The sequence below is a fragment of the Sminthopsis crassicaudata genome, chromosome 3 (assembly GCF_048593235.1).
Source record: "Sminthopsis crassicaudata isolate SCR6 chromosome 3, ASM4859323v1, whole genome shotgun sequence".
Taxonomy (NCBI): Eukaryota; Metazoa; Chordata; class Mammalia; order Dasyuromorphia; family Dasyuridae; genus Sminthopsis; species Sminthopsis crassicaudata.
In genome coordinates, this window is record NC_133619.1 from 313944033 (window position 1) to 313964371 (window position 20339).

The 20339-nt window shown below is 33.5% G+C and overlaps 1 protein-coding gene across 1 annotated transcript in view; it reads right to left on the reverse strand.

Annotated features, from left to right (window-relative positions):
* Positions 1 to 20339, reverse strand: part of MORC1 (MORC family CW-type zinc finger 1) — a 72060-nt gene that overhangs the window by 33705 nt on the left and 18016 nt on the right. Inside the window, exons 4-5 of the mRNA XM_074301135.1 lie at positions 19871 to 20107; positions 13781 to 13882 (exon numbers count right to left, since the gene is read on the reverse strand). Of these exons, the coding sequence (XP_074157236.1) occupies positions 13781 to 13882; positions 19871 to 20107 (339 nt within the window). The remainder of the gene's footprint in view (positions 1 to 13780; positions 13883 to 19870; positions 20108 to 20339) is intronic.

The following is a 20339-nucleotide window of genomic DNA, read 5'->3' on the forward strand; positions in this document are numbered from 1 at the left end:
GCTTTAGTAAGATTCCCTACTGAAGAAAATGGACTAGCACTAAAGTATCTAAGATTAAAGAGAATGACACCCAGCAAGGAGAGTTTGTGATTTGTGCTGTTAACATAATCTCACGGGATTGTTGTTGTTATTATTTTTTGCATGTCTGTATCTAATTCATGGCTCAGATTTCTGCTTATTATAGGCGTTTTTCTATCAGAATCTGATATGCTTCTTATATAAAACTTTGCTTTGTCTACTGAATGTGGGAAGTTGCTTTCTTTATATTAAAAGAATCATAAAAACCTTTGAAATAGTCTGGATGAGGAATCTGCAACCTTCAGATATCTTTTTTTTTTCTAATAAAATGATATAAACATCTGACTTAATCCTTTGCTGCCCTCTGATACAATCAAGTTATCACTCTGTGAGTCTGAACAGTTTTCAAAGAGAAAGCAACATGATATATAAGTATTCTTTGAGATAGATTTTATTTTCTTCAGCCTTACACTCAAAATTCAGTTGTTTCTTTTTTCCATGCCACTTTAGCTCTGTCTTTCCTGGGATTTAACTCAACGGCATCCAAAGGATAAAACCTCACCCTCAATGAATGAGATTATGGCTAAATTTCAACAAGCAGTTCATGACTCCTTAATTAAAATTATGTTAATAATAAGCAGGGCTGGATTTGCCAGATCCCCAAGGAAGTCAATGGATCAGTGAAATATTGTTTGCTTAATTTTGTAAGGTATACATTTAAGAGGATAAATAATTCATAAACAAACCAGAGAAAGAGAAAATAGAAAACCATAAACATGCATAATTCCTAGTTATTTTGACTGCTCTTAAAGTAAATTTAAAACCTACAGAATAAGACTCTATACTTTGGAGTCTAAACCCAAATTTGGCAAATTACTAACTATGTAATAACTTCGAAAAGTCATTTAACTTCTCTGAACCTCACTTTCCACATTTGTAAAAATGAAGAGATTTCTTTAGATGTCCTCTTAAGATTCCTTTTTGGCTCCAAATGTACAGTCTTATATTGATAAAGTATGGATATATCCCTTGAGAAATTGGGGACTTTGGGGCAAATCAAAAGCAGGGGAACAGAGTTTTCCTCAATAAAAATCAGAAATTTCAGTACTTTGTGCTAGGAAGGGAAGAGTAATACCATAATCCTTCTCAACTTCTAATTTTTGTTACAATCTTCTTGCCAGAAAAGCTCTCCTTGCTTCCTATAACTAATCTAAATAATAACTACTCTTCCAGGCCAATGTTTGTCTAAATGTTTCTGTGATTCTTTTCCTCTAGCTACTTTAGTCCAAAGTGATTTATCCCTTGTATAAGAGAAGTAATACAGATTTCTTTATAATCTGTATAATATTATAACTTAGGAAAACACTAAGAAACATCAGAGGGAAAACAAGTTTATAGAGCACTTGGTAGGAGACCCAATTAAGCCAGATTGACACTAGGACATGTACAGATGAAATGAGAAAGACAATGAATGGAAGAGAAAGAGAAATGATATATAAATAATCCATCTGAAATGGAGGCTTAACAATCTGTTTTTCTCTGATCACCAATAGCAGTGGTGCCACATTTGGATTCTAATATCACAGTCCTGGATGTGCCACAGGAGGAAACAGAAATAGTACCACACCCCAAAAAAACACAAAACAAATCAAAACAAAACAAAACAAAAAATCAAAAACAAACAAACAAAAAAACAACAAAGATGGGAAGATGAACAAGACTTTACATGGAGAAGGAAATGGGGTAAAATAATTTTTGAAACACTGAGATATTGATTTTCAAAGAATGTAAAAGAAGGGAGCATAGTAAAGACAAAAAATCTCAGACTAAAAAATAAAAATATCCAAAAGAATATCACTAACAATGACCTATTTGCTTACTTTCATATTTCCACAAAATTTTTCCAAGAATAATCTACATATCCATCCTCAATGAAAGTATGCGAGATCAGAAAGGTTTTAAAAATAATATGCAGGCAGTTCATATCTTTATATAATCAAATAAGAGAATGAAAAGTATAGTGAAGGGGCTTCTAGGTGGCGCAGTGAATAGAGCACTTGAATTCAAGAGGACCCGAGTTCAAATCAGATCTCAGACACTTAACACTTCCTAGCTGTGTGACCCTGGGCAAGTCACTTAACCCCAGACTCAGGGGGAAAAATAAGAAAGAAAGAAAGAAAAGTATACTGAAAATTCACTGTGATTGCTTGCTAACTATAAAAAAGGACTGTACTTAGTAGAAAAAAAACACTAACAATGTGTCTTTTGTGCATATACCTAAGTCTTACAAGATTCCATGAATATATAATGATAAATACATCTTTGAGAATCCTTTGATCATTAATATGAAGCTATTAGATTGGTGATATGCTAGATAGAACTGAGTCTGAATTCTGCCTTCTGGGGCCAAGTCATTTAACCTCTTAGTAATAATAACACTTGCCTCATAGAATTGTAGTAAAGATCAACTGAGTTAATATGCATAAAGTACTTTACTAAATTTTTATGTGGCATATAAATGTTGGCTATTACAATTACCAAGTGAGGCACAAAGCTAAGGATATATATGATCAGTAAACATGTTTTCCACCATTAGGAGAATATTCATTGGAGAGTTTAAATGGAAAAAAGATTCCCTATAAATGATGAAGTCTTCCAGATGCTCTTGTTTGCAAATGACATTGCATTGATTGCATCAAGTCTCATATCTTGCAAATCCTTTTAAATTATATTCATAATCTCTCAAGGGAATCTGATGTAACCACTCACATAAAGTAAACCCATTAGATCAAAAAATCCTATTATCCAGGTAATGAAATGTAGCTAGGTGAATAGGTTCATCCATCAGTATGTGCATTCACATACATATATATTTACATATGAACATTTATGTATACACACATATGTATGCAAATACACACACACCAGGCACTGTGAAGGAACAATGAGCTGGTACCAGAACTGAAAAGGACTAGATTACTTCATATGTCAAATGGAGTAGAAATGGAGTCCATTAAACCATTCATTCATAGAAATCCCTATGGGCCTCACATTGACTCAGAAAACCACATAATCTATGTTTTATTGTATTTTTAATATATCTCAATTACATTTTAATCTGCTTTGGGCCATATTTGAGTATGTTGCTGACTACAATGTGGCCCATGGGGCCAAAGTCTGAAATTTCTGGGTTAGCCTGCATTTGGGAAATCATACAGTGTTTTTAATGACACATCTAAGTTTCTCTCAGAAACAAAGGTACACATTTTAAAAATATTAATAATCATCCAATAATGCTTATAGATATCAATCATGGAATACCAATCTTTAAAGAATTGAAGCTGTAAGTCAAAGGATAATAGAAAAGTGTGTAGTAAATAGAGAGAGATTGCAACATGTTATTAATGAGAATTTGCAGAGAAGAAGTGGTATAAAGAAGATACATCAGAAAGATGTATGGAAGAAAAGATAAGCTAGTTCCATCGTGAGAGTGAGAGGTAACAGATAGGCAGTCTTAATATTTCAATGATATTCATGCAATGTCAATCGATCTAGAAGGCATCCAGTGCATGTATAAGATAATGTAAACAAGTGGAATAGGTTGAGAAGCACAGTGATGGGTACCTGGTACTGTGGGCATTCAATAAACATTTGTGGACTGATTACTTATAATCTACACAATGATACTCAATTTTATACATTCTCTAGTTTCAATAGCTGGCTATGTCTTTTTTTCATTTTCTAAACAATCCATTAAGTGTCTCCCATGTGAAGTCAGTGGATTAGATGCTGCATTTACAAAGATGAATGCAATCCCTGACAAAAGACTGGTGGTGGAGCTGACTCAAAGATATCCAGCATAGTGGAGAGAATTAGAATGAGAGGACCTGGATTCAAATTTTCACTCTGCCTCTTACTACTTTGGGACCCCAGTCACAGGGTAATTGATTTCGAACCAGATCCTAGATTTAAAGCCATTCTATCCAACCCCTCACATTTACAATAGAACTGAGGTCCAGAGATTATGAATGATTTGATCTGTCACAGAGCTAATAAATATTAGATCTAGGAATAAGACCTGGGTCTTCTGGACTACAAGTCAAATAATTTATTTTGCCATGCTCCAATAAATAATTTAATCTAAGACTTAGCTTCCTCATGTGTAAGATGATGGGGTCAGAGTAAATTATTAAAATCAAAAGTTCCTTCCATCTCTTGATCTTTGACCAATACCAATCAATAGCTTGCTGACATAACCAGTGAAAGCTGCCAGATGTGCTACAAGAGTACTTAGTTCAATTCTGGCTAACATTGTAGCACTGGGCCTATTTCTCCCCCTTTAGTCTATAGAGAGTGGTGATTGTTTTAGCAGGGTTTTTTTTTTTTTGGCCTTCATATTCTAAGCACTTAGCACAGTGCCTGGAACACAGTAGGTACTTCATAAATGTTTACTGACTAATCATGAAATAAATAATCATTGCCTACTGGGAAATCCAGGTGCTGATGGGGTGAGTCTAGAAGTAGCCTCCAGCACAGTGATGCCCATCAGTGGGGGAAACTAAGTGTGAAATTGCCTGCTTTTAAAATCAAAGCAATTTTAAAAACCTGAAATTATGTTTCAGAAATATCAATTTAGCTCTTTCCATATGTTGAATCTTATTAGCCACCCCAAGTCAAGTACATATTATAGTTAATACTTGAGGAATTAAGAGTACAATTATTTTGTTGAAAATCAAAGCCTCTTTGTTTTTGGGATTCTGGCCAATGTATATTGAGATGGAAAAAGACAATAAAGGGGATAAAATTAAGAGTAGAAGGGAGAAGAAACAGAGAGAAAGAAAAAGAGAAAGAAAAGAAGTAAAGGGAGATAGAGATCATAAAATACATTTTGGGTTTTTTGGTTTGTTTTCTGGCATTCATTTAATGCTCAAACTTAAAAACATGTTTTACGATCATCATGTGAAACTTTTGAAAAATTATGACTAATACTGACTAGAATGTTAGAGCCTTGATAGTGTATTTGTCATATTATGTACATACAACCTTAGTTCTATTGCAGAAAGCAAACTGCTTTCATCTCTATCATCTTTAACTGACTTCTGCATAAACTCCATCAAGACCTCAAATCCTACTTTCTGGTCCATATCCAAACTCTTCAGACTTCCTTCTGTCTTTGAATAATTACTGACAATATCATCAGTGGCCCAATGGAGATCATGAAGAAGCTATAATTTTTAGCAATATTATTCTTATGACCTTCATCATTCCCATAGCATTGGCTGAGTCCAATGAATTCACAAAAGAGCTAATGAAAAAAAAATGGCTTCAAGATGGTGCTATGGGTTGTTAGGTTTACTTTTATCATGCCTTAAAGTTTACAAAATATTTCCTTCATAGCAACCTTGTGAGTTTGGTAGCAAGCCCCCAAATGCATCTGTCTGTAGTAATTTGCCCATTTTTTGGAAGTCTTGTCATGAGGCTTTTGAAAAATGTGTGTGTAAAAATTTCTGCAGGCAAGGAAAATAAAATCAATTCAATTCACTTCAACAAGCATTTATAACACATCTGCTAGATGCCAGGTATTGGAATAAATAGGCACTAGGGAAAAAACAAAAACAAAAAAATACTTTCTTCCCTCAAGGAGAGGAGTAGTTGGGGATACAGAAAAAATAAAGTAAAAAGCAATTATGGGCAAGGGTTATAAAATTAAGAGGAACATCACAAAGTGGCATCTGAATGAAATTGGGAATTGCAAAAAAAAATGAATGAATGAATGAAAAAAAAAAAGCATTTACCAAGTATTCACCACTATGCTAAGCACTGTAAATACAACTACAAATTCCCATAGTCTGGGCCTTCAAAAGGCTTACATTCTTATAGTAAGATATAACACATATTTCATTCATCTATTTTTTTTTGCTGAGGCAATTGAGGTTATGTGACTTGCCCAGGATCACAAAGCTACAAAGTGTTGAGTGTCTGAGGCCACATTTGAACTCAAGTCTTCCTGACTTCAGGGCTGGTGCTCTATCCAATGTACCATCTAGCTGCCCCAACATATTTCAAAAGGTGGAAGTGAGGAGTAAAACAGCCATAGCATAGGAGAAAGTTTGTTCAAAAGCACAGAAATTGAAGAAATGATGTGCATGAGGACCAGCAAGCATACCACAAATTGGCTAGAATGTAGTATGTGAGAGGGAGCAATGTGAGATAAAGATTGAAAGATGAAATCCAGAGCAAAAAGCATTTTAAATGCCAAACAGAAGTGTTTATAATTTTATCCTAGAGGCAAACTTCTTGAACAAAGGAATGATATGGTCATCCCTAAAGGTTGAGTTTGTGTCCATCTGCCCTGAACAAATAAAGGTACCATAAAACAGAGGTCTAAATCCAAATCAATTAAAAACAAAAACATAAACATTGGATTATCACTTGTTTATAAGTCAAGAGCCCTGTCTTGAGAACATCAATGGACATATTGTAGGAATTCATTCAGTGCCAGAGCAATCTGATCTACCACCCAATAAGTTCAGTAACTCACAGGGTTTTTTATATATACACACACACACCAAAGAAATATCAGTTAGCTAGGGGAGATGGCAAGGGCTGCTCCATCAGAAAGATGTTGAAAATTCCAATTTTAAAAATCCCTTCCACCAAGATGAATGAATGCATGTGCAATGAAAAATAGTACATTTATCACTCTGACTTGGATCTTCTTGTGCGTGACATATGAGGCAACCATTCTTGCCAACTTTTCTAATTTATTGTCGGGCTGGTGATTTCATCCCCTTAGTCTTCCTGAGCTGTGAAGTTCTTTTCTTCAAGTTAATCATTCACTTTCACCACCATCTGTTGCTGTTTGACTACCAAATTTTTAGGGACAGCCAGATTTCTGGACAGTTTTCTCTCCCTAAATAACCCTAGGCTAATGGCTGTTCTCTGCTCCTTCTCTGGCATATCTCTCAATGCTTGAAAGGATTTTTCTTAATCAAATTCTGTAGTTTCCTTTTCATGGTTCCCATGAGGTGTGGTGTGGTAAGTAACCAGGTTGCATCATCTTTTGGGGGTACTCATTGCACCCAACCCATCTCTGATTTTAGAAAAGATAGTGCTCAAAAACTAAATTGTTAGCTAAGGCAAGGTTTAACAGCCACATTATTAAATGCCAATAAACAGGGGGTTTGTAATCCAAAGGGTGACAGACCCTTAATTACAGGAGCACTATTAGGCACAGCTCTGATAGGAGCAGAAGTTGTAAAACAGAAATATAATGGCCTTTACCTGTCAGTAGCAAGAATGCTTACTAAAGCATTGTGAAAGGAAGAAAGCATAAGGCTTATGGTCAGTGGATTAAACATTTAGAGCCAGAAGGGACCTTAGAAGCTATTGAGTCTAACTTATTTTTGAGAAGTGAAAACAAAGGATCATGTATCTGCTTCCTGTCTCTAAGTATAGTGTTGCATTCCAAATGGTGGTGATAAAAATTTAAAAGTGAGCTTAGAAATGCTATAGACTTAAAAGGAAGCTTCAAACTTCTTAAGGGCAGATGGTGGCTCAGTGTAGAGAGTGGTAGGTCTGGAATCAGGATGATCTGAGTTAAAATCTGAACTCAGATACTTAACTGGCTTTGAGATCCTAAGAAAGCCACTAAACATATTTCTGCCTCAGTTTCTTTAATTTTAAATGGGGATAACAATAACCCCTACTTCACAGGATTGGGTGAAAAGCAAATGACTTAATATTTCTAAAGCATGTGGCACAGTGCCTAGTACAGTAAATACTTAATAAATGAATATTCTTTTCCTCCTTTCCCTTGAGGACAGAGTCCTTTCCCCAATTCATCATTAATATTGATCATGACACTTATTAGGTCCTCAGTATTCATTCAATTAAGTCAGAGAAAGGACTGAGCAGTGATTTTTTTTTTTTTTTTTTTTTTGGTATTAGGAAAACCCAGAAATGGAAACTCTTTTTACTAAAGTAAATCATTGTTATTTTTTTTTTTTGCAGTTTATAGTCAGTATATTGCCTAGGGCACTGAGAAATCAAATGATAAGCCCAGGATCATACAGCTAGTATGCTATAAATGGGCCTTGAGCTTAAGTCCTCCTAGTTTTGGGGCTAGCTCTCTGTTTTATACCATGTCATATTTCCTCAGGACTAACACAAGTTAAACATACATGTTAAACCCGTATTATGTGCTAGGCTTTGGTATACAAAGACAAAAAAAGTAATAGTTTCTGCCCTCAAATAGGTCACCATTTACTAGGAGAGACCTAACAACTACATTCATAGAGATACAGTGCCAGGCCTGGAGTTAGGAAGATTCCTCTTCCTAAGTTCAAATCTGGTCTCAGACATTTAGTAGCTATGTGATAATGGGCAAGACATTTAACCCTGCTTGTCTCAATTTTACTCATATGTAAAATAATCTGAGAAGGAAATGGCAAATCAATATCTCTGCCAAAAAAAACAAACAAAAAAACACCAATGGGGTCATGGAGAGTCAGCTACAAACAAAACAAAATAAAATTTATACAAATAATATAGCTTAAAATATTGCTGGGTGAAAGAAAGATCCAAAATCTTCTAAGATTTGTAAGAGAATATTTATTTTTACAAGAACAAGTCCCTTAGGGAAGGTTAATTACAAATAATGCTTCCATTTTTTTCTTTTCACTCTCTTAACTGTCTTGTCACCTGACTTCTGACCTTATCATTCTACTAAAATTGCTCTTTCCATAGTTATCAATGATCTCTTAACTGCTAAATTCAATGCTCTTTTATCAACCCTCATCCTTCCTGAATTTTCTCCACCTGCTGACAGTATTGAATAATCTTTTCCCTTTCTCCAAACCCTCTCTTCTCTCCTCTTCATAATGGGACTTTCTCTTAGCTCTTTCCCACCTCTCTGGCCACTGCTAAATTCCCTTTGCTGCATCCAGGTTACATATGTAAGCATCAGTGTCCCCATGTCTTCTTCTTTTTTACCTTTATGATGTTTTGTTGGGCTATTTCCTATGTATATTCAGTTATTATCTTTGTGCAGACAATTTTCAGAATTATTTTATAGCTCTAACCTCTCTTTTAATAGTTCCAGATTCATATTTTAACTACCTACTAGGCACAGGAAGTCTTGTAGACATCTTAAATTCAACATGTTATATACTGAACTCAACATCTTTCCCACAGTATCCTCCTTTCTAACTTTCTTATTTTTGCTGAAAGAACCATCACCTTTTCAGTTACCTATGCTCACAGCCTAGGGGTGTGTGTGTATGAATGTATGTTCTCTCTCTCTCTGCGTGTGTGTGTGTGTGTGTGTGTGTATATGTGTGTGTGTGTGTATTTATATTTCTATCTATGCTTGCCTGCCCGTCCATCTATTTATTTATCTATATTTGTACATAGTTTACTTATCTATCTATATCTGTACATAGTTGTTTACTTATCCATTTCTCTATCTCTCTATATTTATACATAGTTGTTTACTTATCTATCTATATCTGTACACAGTTGATTAATTATCCATCCATCTATTTATCTAAATTGTACATAGGTGTTTACTATCTATATCTGTACATAGGTGTTTACTATCTATATCTGTTCATAGCTGTTTAATCATCCATCTATCTTTGTACATAATTGTTTACCTATCTATCTATATCTGTACATAGTTGTTTATATGTTGTCTTTCCCATTAGACCATGATATCCTTGAGGGTAGGGTTCCCCCCTTTTTGTCTCAAACCAGACTGTCATGTTATTTCTTTGCCATTTCTAAACTACTCTATCTTGTGTATACTATCCCCACTTCTAGCTCCCTTTTATCTATAATCTTCCCCTAACAGAATGTAAGTTCTTGAGCTTACTTGGTCTTTTATTTAGTACTTAATTTAATGCCTGACACCTGGTAAGCACTTAAATGCCTCTGAATTGGACCTTAGAAGAAGAAATGGCTCTCAACTAGCAGAGATAAGTAGAAATATTATTTCAGGTAACTTGCAAGAATATTCAAAGGAAGAAGAGTTCAGAATGCAAGGTAGTCAACAACTGTCCAAGGGAAAGAAGAGATCTACAAACACTTGTAATGATAGATACAGTTGGAGTAATAAATCTGAGCCAAATGGAATATGGACAGTTAGAATTACTGCTTCAGATTCAGGTGACTAAAATCAGAAGGAAACAGAACCAAAGTTTTCAGATTTGTACCCAGAGAGGACTGTGAGGACTGAGTGTGGATCACAACATAATATTTTCACTTAGTTGTTGTTGTTTTGATTGCTTTTTGTTTTCTTTTTCATTTTTTTTCCTTTTTGATCTGATTTTTCTTGTACAGAATAAGTGTCAAAATATGTATAGAAGAACTGAATATGTTTAACATATATTGGATTACTTGCTGTCTAGGAGAGGGGGTAAGAGAAGGAAAGGAGAAAAACTTGGAGCGCAAGGTTTTGTAAGGGTGAATGCTGAAAACTATCTTTACATGTATTTTGAAAACAAAAAGCTATTATTTAAAAAAAGAAGACCAGCTAGGTTTTATCTTTTTATATGAGAACTTTTCCGAATAGCTCTCTAGCTGGTAGTTCTCTCCATCTCAAATTATCTTGTAATTAGTTAGTTTGCACTTATTATTTTGCATTTAATCTGTACAAAGTTTTGTAGTACACTGTATATGTATGACTTGTCTTTTCCATTTGAATGTTAGTTTCTTGCATATAAAGATCATTTTATTCTACATTTAGGCTCCCCAGAATCTAACACGATGCCTGGATCCTAGTAGGAGCTTAATAGATGCTTCTTGATTGACTGACATACAAATGGGAATTATTACCAGAAAGTTAGAAAAAAAGCAGTCAGGTTAAGTGGTCACTTTGTTCATATGTATAATTCAAGAACAAGTGTTGACGTGCAAAATGGGAATCTGGCCAATAGGAGTAAGAAAAATGATGAAAAGACATTCTGAGGAAAAAGAAGTCATGCATGGTCAAGTTGTGGATAAGGAAAGATAGCCACAGACTTGGTGCCAAATGGAGTAATGAGGGCATAGTGGATCAGACTACATTGAAAGGGATTAAAAAATCCTTTTAAAAACTTTGTTTCCCTGACAATTCTTTAATCTCTTCGATGCATCTGAAATGGAAGCTGAGTTCCTAGGAGGAAGCTTACATGAGGCCAAAAACCATAGTTGGAGCACTTGGGTACCATTTGTGATGAAGCTTTGAAAATGATGGCTTGTGTGAGACAAAAAAAACCACACACAAAATAACACCAAAAATTCAGCTTCATCAAACAGGATCTGGGAGAAAGAGGAGTTGGCTAATAAGAGGAAAAAAAAAAACCTAGCATCAGTGATTGCTAGAAGCAAATGGAAGCTTAAAGCTAGAATATGGACCTCAGTCCTTGAGGCATGAATGATAAGAGTAAGAATGAAGGAAGCATCAGAAAATAATTGGGAAAAAATTCACTTCAATACAAAGTCAGAGCCAAGAAGCACAGGTAGATTGTTCAATCAAGAAGAAAAGAAATAAGCATTTCTTTTTGGTCCAATTTGTATAAAATTGGCATACTTATAAAACACTCTATGTATGTATGTACTTGTCTTTGTCATTTGACTCTTAGCTGCTTGTAAGGACTGTTTCATTCTTTTTATGTATAGCCCTATTATTTTTTAAGAAAAAACTGACCAGGTGGCTGATATAATTTTAAGTATTCATGCAAATATGAAAAGAAATCCATGTCATAATTATTTTTCTTCATATAGTGCTTATTCAGAATTTTTTAAAAATTTAACTTTCATAAAATGTTGCAAGACTTTTCAATAAGAGGTATAGTGGGTAAGAGGAAATATAAGAGGTAAATAATGTTAAGTTACAAAAAATTAAAAATGATAAAATAGCAATTATTTCTGGCTGGAATTTCTTGCAGTGAAAGCCAAGAGTCAAAGTGTGACTTTAGATACACAGTGTCTTTCCAAATTAATTAGACACCATTAAACTAAAAAATAGACTGAATGGTAGGATTGCAGAGACATATATAAACTGCATTATAATGAAAAAAATGGCAAGTACTTAAAAATAGAAGCAATTTTAATACAATAAGCTGGGTGAATGAATCCAGCATCTGAGATCCACTGAGTGTACAAGGCTAAGAGAGGTGTCAAAGCTACATTTATCTTAAAAATCAAAGAAATATTTGGAATCCTCTAAATGGCAGGGGATAGTTAAAAATAAGTTCTCTGCTCTAAAAAGATATCAAAGAGGAGAAATAGTCTAGAGGCGCTGTTTGTAACTTTATGCCTTGTATCCCTTTTGACAGAAAGAGTGATACAATGGAGAGAAAGTTTGTCTGGGAGCTAGAAAGATCAAATCTCCACCTCTGGGATATATTTTCTGACATACACCAAATATTTTAGGTGTACTTAATCAAATTCTCAGAGCTCTAATAATTCTCTAAATAGAAGATGCAATTCTATATGGGCTGAGGGAGTTTTCTCATGAGAACTTCCTATACCAATGAAGTCACAGGTTCAAACACTATATGCATCCTCTTTCTTTTGACACTAGAATAAATGGAGTTCCTTTCAAATATGGGTGTTTCTAGGCTTCTACATGGTTCAGCTTGATTTTCTTTTTTTTTAGTGTGAAGATGTTTTAATGGATGAATTTCTTCTTTTCTCTTTCTCCAAATTACAAATAATTTTCTCATATGTCTGCCTTTATGACAGAATTTTCTCCAGGTCTCTAATCCCTAAAATATGACTCCAAATCATGAGTCTTATGACAATTATTTCTTTCTGGGATACACGCATTAGTCTCAAATTGTAAGACAATAAAAAGCATATGGATTCTGCAATTTATAAAAGGCTAAAATCCCTTTTCTCTAATATTTTCTTATGAAGTCAGCATTCATTATCTTTAAGATTGTACATTGAATCATGTAATTATTTAAAGAAACATTCATCACAACTTACCAAGATTTTCAACGAAATGTTATTTTCATGGTACTCATTTGGAAGCAGGGTTTAATTCAGCAACCAAAAGAATGGATAGGTATTAATAGAAATAGATTAAGATTACCCAAGTACACTGGGAACCCATTATTCAGTACTCTGTTTCAAGTTACATGCCCCTTTTATCACTGTCATCTTAAGCTCTATAATGGAATAACTGGATTGAATAAGGACAACTGGATCCCGACTTCATAGTTGTATCTCTTCCACTGAATTGGTGAATCCACTTTCCTTAGATATAAAAAAAATGGATAATACCATAGATTGCCTTAGGAGATAATGGGTTCCCTCTCATGGAAAATATTCAAGCAGAGTAAAATGGTCTCTTGTAGGGTGTTTGCAGTTATGGTTCAGTTATATCACCAACTCTCTGTGAGCACATTTGAGGTATTCTTGACAAATATACTGAAATGTATTCTTTACAGATCTTATCCAGCTCATTTTATAGATAACTGAGACAAATAGAGTGAAGTTATTTGCCCAAAGTCACACAGCCAGGGAAATGTCTGGGGCGGGATTTGAACTCAGAAAGAAGAAACTTCCTGACTTCAGCCATGGAGCTTGGTAAATTGTACCACCTAGATATTTCCGTATTGCAATAGGATCCTCATTCCCTATATGAATGGCTGATAAGATCCCTTTTAGATAAAAAGTTCCATGGCTTTTGCTAACTTCTAAGAAACTTTCTAACTCTAGGATTTTATGTTATCCTGAAACTAAAATAAAATAGTTTTAACATTTCACTTACTATAATTAAATCTGGGCCACTGTTATCTTCATCTTCAATTATACCTTTAGAATCCTTACCAACCCCTTCAGGAGACTTTCTTTTCACTTTCCAAGAAGATACCTACAAAATGCATTAAAACAAATATAAAAGAATTTTTCACTTTTATGCTTTTTTCCTATGGCGCAGATGCCAATTACACAGCTGTCATTTGAGTCATTTATTTCTTTTTTCAGCAAATAGGCACTGTGTGCCTCTTAGGTGTATGATATTCAAGATACTCTATTAGATGTAAAGAAGGGTAATCTAGTCCTTACCCCTTAAGGAGTTCAAAATCTTGTTGAGAAGACAATACTTAACCACAAAAAAGCCAAGTAACAATAAAAGATGATACTATCTTAACTGTTGCATGGCAGCGCACACTAAATTATAAATGAATAGTGTGAAAAGTATTAAGAATTCAGATGAAGGAGATGACCAATAAAACACCTTTCAACTTTAGCATCTAATGGGAAAAGTGTGAGACATGAAGCCAGGAGAGATTTGTGTTTGAATTTCATTTTGAAAACTTAGTAGCTTTGTGAATATAGGTAAGACATTTTCTTTTCTCAGATTCAGGCTCCTCCTATATAAAATGGGTGCAATAATATTTTGCAACACCTGCATCATAGATGTTGTTAGGATAAAATGAGATTTTTTTAAAAGCATGTAAAGCAGTTTGAAAGCTTTAAAGTGTAATTTAATATCATTGGTGATGATGATGAAGAAAAAGAGGAAAAGTTTCATGATGAAAGTATAATTTGAGCAAAGCCATGAAGGGGATAAGATGAAAAGAAGCAGAACAGAAGAGGGAATTTCAGGCAGTAAGAATAATTAAGCAAAGATTTGGAAATGGGAACTAACTCAAGACACTGAGAGGATGGTAAATAGGTAGTAACTACAACTAGGTCTTTGGATGTCATGGAATAGAGAGAAATGGAGGAGGATGAAGAAAGGGAAGAAAACAGAAGATAAAGGAAGAGAATAAAAATAAGTAGAAAAGGAAAAGGAAAGGTAGAGGAAGAGAAGGAAAAAGGAAGAAAAAAGGAGAAAATGAGGGAAGAAAGAAGAGAAAAGAAAAAGAGAAAAAAGATGAAGAAAAGGAAGTAGAAGAGGAGGAGGAAGAGGAGAAGAAAAAAGAAGAAAAATAAGAGGTATAGAAGGACAAGGAGAAAAAAGAAGAAAAGGAAGGGAGGGAAAGGAGGAATGAGAAGAAAGGAGGAAAAAGAGGAGAGAGAAGGAGAGGGAAAAAAGAAGTAAAAGGAAGAAGATAAGGAAAAAGAGGAAGGGGAAGAGAGGAGGAAAAAAGGAGATAGAGAAGGAGGAGATAAAGGAGAAATAGTAGAAGAAGAGAGGAGAAAGAAGAGAGGAGGAAGAGGAAGAAAAAGGAGGAAGAAGGAAGAGAGAAAGAGGAAGCGGAAAAGGAAGTAGGAGAGAAGAGGAGGAGGCTCACAGTAATAAAGTACTTTAAGATTTATAATATCTCACTTGACTCTTTTAACAACTTTATGAGGATAGTGCCATTATTATCCCTGTTTTACAGATAAGGAAACTGAGCCTGGGAAAGGTTTAGGATCATACAAATAGTGTTTAAAACTGGATTTCAGTTTAGGTGTTCTTGACCCCAGGCCCAGCCCACACCTAAAGAGCATGAACTTGATCTTCCTCTATACTGGGGAAGCTTTCTGACCAGAATGACATGATGAAATATTGTTTCAGGAAAGATTAGCTGATTAATTAAGTTAATTTCCTAAAGTGCATAATTCAGGATTTATATTAGATTTTTAAATTCATTGCACAATTTTCTTGTAGCATATATGCCTTTCTATTACAATAATCACTCACTTTAATGTCACATTTTGAAGTTTACAAATCACATTCTTTATAATAATCTTGTGACATAAGTCATGCAAATATTATCATCATCTGACAGATGAGAAAATTGAGATTCAGAGCAGTGGGATCATTTGCCTATGGTCACACAGCTAGTAAATATTAGAGCATGTATGCAAACCATTCCTTGACATCCTACTAATCCTAATTTTACTTTGCTTAGATTAATGTCACAATTAATTTTAATTTCTCTATCACACTGTGGTAGTGAAGAAGGTGCCTGGAGTTATAGTCACTGACTAGGAAAGTAAAAAAAAATCACCAGATACTTCATAAATCAGATATTCTGCACAAAAGTCATTAAGAATTGGCACTACTTCAATTAAGATCTGAGTAAAATTAAGTTAATTTGTCAAATGATATTAAATAGTCTAACTATCACAAGTTATACCTCATTTCCATATTTTCAACAGTAAAAGATCTGTTTTTAGAAGAAATAGGCTGATAAATGTTTCAATGAGTATTTATTGATTTTTAAAATTCAATTTTATTTTATTTTCAGCTCTGCATTCTTTTTACCTCCATCTCTGCTACTCCTTCTCTAGCCTCCTCCCATTGCAATTGAGAAAGAAAGAAAAATCACGTATAGTCCAACAAAACAAATTTCCACACTGGCTATATCCAAATAATATAAATATTTATGTACATGTGCTGATTGAACTAAGTTCACTCACTGCATTTTTGAAAATAATTTTTTTCAATTAATGAAAATGTGATTTCTTTCCCTCTCAATTCCTTCTCTTTAAAAATAAAAAAAAAATCTTTATTAAAAATTATAAATAATCAAGCAAAAAAATTCTCATAATGCCCATGTCTAAAAAATATGTTTTCATCTATCCTCTGAGGTGAGAAGCATGTTTCAATGAGTCCTCTGAATTTATGGTGAGTCATATTTATCAGATTTCTTGAGGCTTTTAAAAATATTTACCTTTACACTATTATTTCAATAAGTATTTATTAAGTACTTACAATGTTCCAAATACACCGGAAAGTGCTAGAAACACAAAGATTAAAAAAAAGAAAACAGGTCTTGTTCTTTACTAAGTTAAATTTGCTTCTATGGCATATACTATCTAAGCCTATGTATTTGAAGTATAGGATAAATTGATCAGAAGATTTGTGTTTCAGTTCCACCTCTGACACTTAGTAGCAGTGTGAAACTGAACAAAGCATCTACTTTCTTTGAACATGTGTTAACTGATTTGTCCCTTCCACATCTAGGGGATTAGGGCTGTGGTACTCCTACTTTCCAGGATCTGGAAAATCTCTAAAAATTTTTGTCCCTCCCTTTGTAACAGAGAAGAAATCTGAATCTTTTTTTTTCCCCCCACTTGATTGTGAAATTTGGTTATAGGCCAAATTGTTGCCTTCTGGCTTTTACATGTCATTTGCAGCTTCTGTAAAAATTCTCCAAAAATTCCAATGTAATTTCTTATGCTAACTTATGATATATCAAAACTACAATGAGGAAAGTTGGAATGGAAGAGATAACTGTACTTACACTATTTACTTCATCATCTTATCAGTGTTCTTATTCAAGAATCTTATCAGTGGTTTTTGTTCATTTTTGTTTTTAGAAAAAAGATTCATGAAACTTAAAGTGCTAGATAGAGATGAACTGTCTTTAGAAGACATGTACACAAATAGCTCTCACAAAATAGAAAATTAAAAATAAAATTAAAAAACTGAGGTATTCTGCTCGAGGAATTACAATATTCAAAAAAAGCTTTAAAAAACATTATGAGTAATAGTATCATTGCAGGGGAAATGTTTAACCAATCAATTAAAAAGCATTATTAAAATAAATTGAAAGCACACTCACTATGTGCCAAGCATTGTAACTGGCAAGTATAATTACACTAACCCAAGGTAATTATTTTAAAAGACAACTTTCATTTGAAGGTCTTTCCTAGAAAGTTGTTTCTTCCTACCAACCTGTTTTTCCCCAGAGGATCTCAATTATCACAGTATTTAAGAGTTGTGAGGGATCTCACTAAAATTCCCTCTACAGTGGTTTCCAATAAGTGGTTACTTTGCCTTTGCTTAAAGATCACTAATAAAAGAGAATTTACTACTTTCCCAGAAAGTCAATTGTATTTTAAAAATTTTGTTTTTCAGGTAAAAAAAAATATCAAATTTCTTTTCCTCTCACTCCTTTTCTTAAAAAAAGGAAATAGAAACTAAACCCTTATGGCAAATATATGTGGTCAAATAGTGTAAATACTTTTATTGGCTACGTCCTAAAAATAAGTATATGTCTCAATCTATAGACTGAAATTTCATTATCTTTCTGTCAGGAGGGTAACATGTTTCATCATGAAGAATTGTGATTGAACTTTGCACTGATCAGAATTCTTAAGTCTTTGAAAAGTTGTTGGTCTTTACAGTCTTGTTATTGTATTAATTAATCCTCTGGTCCAACTTACTTTATTCTCTAACAGTTCATATAACACTTTCCAGGCTTCTCTGAAACTACCCTGTTCATAATTTCTTAGGTCACAAAATAATTTGCTCTCATTATGTCAGAGACCATAAACTCACTGCATTTTTAGATAGCTCCAATCTTTTAGATATTTTTTCATACAATATCATTTTCTCCTTCATATGTTCTGCCCAACTATTCCTATTTCTTCCCTCCGAAATGAAGCAGAATAAATTTCTCTTCCAGGTGCACTAACAATTAGCAAAATTCTGTGTGCTTTTTTCTGAAAATTATCTGATCACTATTATTAAAAACACAACTAATTTTCATATGAAGTCATGGATTGTTGAAGTAATGGTTTTTGTTGTTTTTTTTTCCCCCTTAATTACGTCATGAGATAGAATGAATGAAACTACTAAAAAAATGCATCTTTCAAGATAACAATTAAAAATCTGGCCAATTAATCCTATACTTCAAATACATAGGCTTAGATAAGTATATGCCATAGAAGCAAATTTAACTTAGTAAAGAACAAGACCTGTTTTCTTTTTTTTAATCTTTGTGTTTCTAGCACTTTCCGGTATATTTGGAACATTGTAAGTACTTAATAAATACTTATTGAAATAATAGTGTAAAGGTAAATATTTTAAAAGCCTCAAGAAATCTGATAAATATGACTCACCATAAATTCAGAGGACTCATTGAAACATGCTTCTCACCTCAGAGGATAGATGAAAACATATTTTTTTAGACATGGCCATTATGAGAATTTTTTTTGCTTGACTATTTATAATTTTAATACAGGTTTTTTTTATTTTTAAAGAGAAGGAATTGAGAGGGAAAGAAATCACATTTTCATTAATTGAAAAAAATTATTTTCAAAAATGGCTATGTCCAAATAATATAAATATTTATGTACATGGCTGACTGAACTAAGTTCACTCACTGCATTTTTGAAAATAATTTTTTTCAATTATGATTTCCTTGTGTGTCTAGTAAACTGGCACTGAAGGGAATTCCTAAAGATTTCTTTTTTTTAAGCTTTTTTATTATAGGTTTTTATTTACAAGATATATGCATGGGTCATTTTACAGCATTGACAATTGCCAAACCTTTTGTTCCAATCTAAAGATTTCTAAAGAAAGAAAAAAGCAGAGGCAGCACTGTTGCAATAGGTATACATTCTCTCACAGTAATTACTTTAAAAGGAACCACATTCATTTGAATGTACAAATTCTAGTAACAAAAAAATCAATTTCATCACTTTACAGTCCTACCACATTATCAATAATATAATCTACTTCCACCTATAATTTTTAATTTTGAGTAAATGGAAATTGTGTAAGATTTGGCCCAGAATCTCTCCCCGAATAAAGCATTCAATACAACACTCCAGAATATGTGATGCCCCAAGTTTGTCACCTATACTTTTCTTCTTTATATAAATTATCTCTAAAAATACATGGTCTTTTCAAGAGGAGATCTTTCAAATAGTGTGAACTCACCACATAATCTACTGAAAATAACAATCAGAATAATTTTTTTGTTTGTTTTTTGAGAGTTTTCTGTGAGAATTCAGGAAAAAAAGAAATCAAGACCTTTTGCTAGACATTATAAATTGTAATTTGTATTCCATGGCTAAAAATCTTGGAGAAAAAGAAAAAAGTTAAAATGAAATACAACTTTTGCTCAAATGCTACTTCAGAAAGTAATACATCTTGTACAAATTTTAAGAATGAAAAAATAAAATACCACACCTGGGAATGCTCATTAATTTTGGTATTTTCCAAATGTCTTCTTGGTTCTTTCACTTTCACTTTCTTCCTAACATTTGTCTGTGGAATTTTATCTTCTGAAACATAACTTGGAGTTGAGACTGATTTTGATCTTCTCCTTTTGTGGCTCAAATGTCTGGCCCAAACCACTGAGGAGGAGTTGGCATCTCGTTCCGAAGCATCTCTTTGAGGCACAAATGTCCTGGACTTGGCATATTCCTTAAATAACAATTAGAACAACTTTTTCTCAAATGTGAAAAGTTGGACTGGCTAAAAAGAAATCCATTGGAAATCATTAATTCAGGATTCAGGGACAAGATTCTTTTCTTTTTATGCTGACAGGTCATTGAGAATAGATTAAAGAAAATGAAAGTTTGGAGAAGAGAAGACTTGAGGAGAGAGTTCCATATAATAGCTGGTTTCAAATATTTGGTATTTCAAATATGTCATG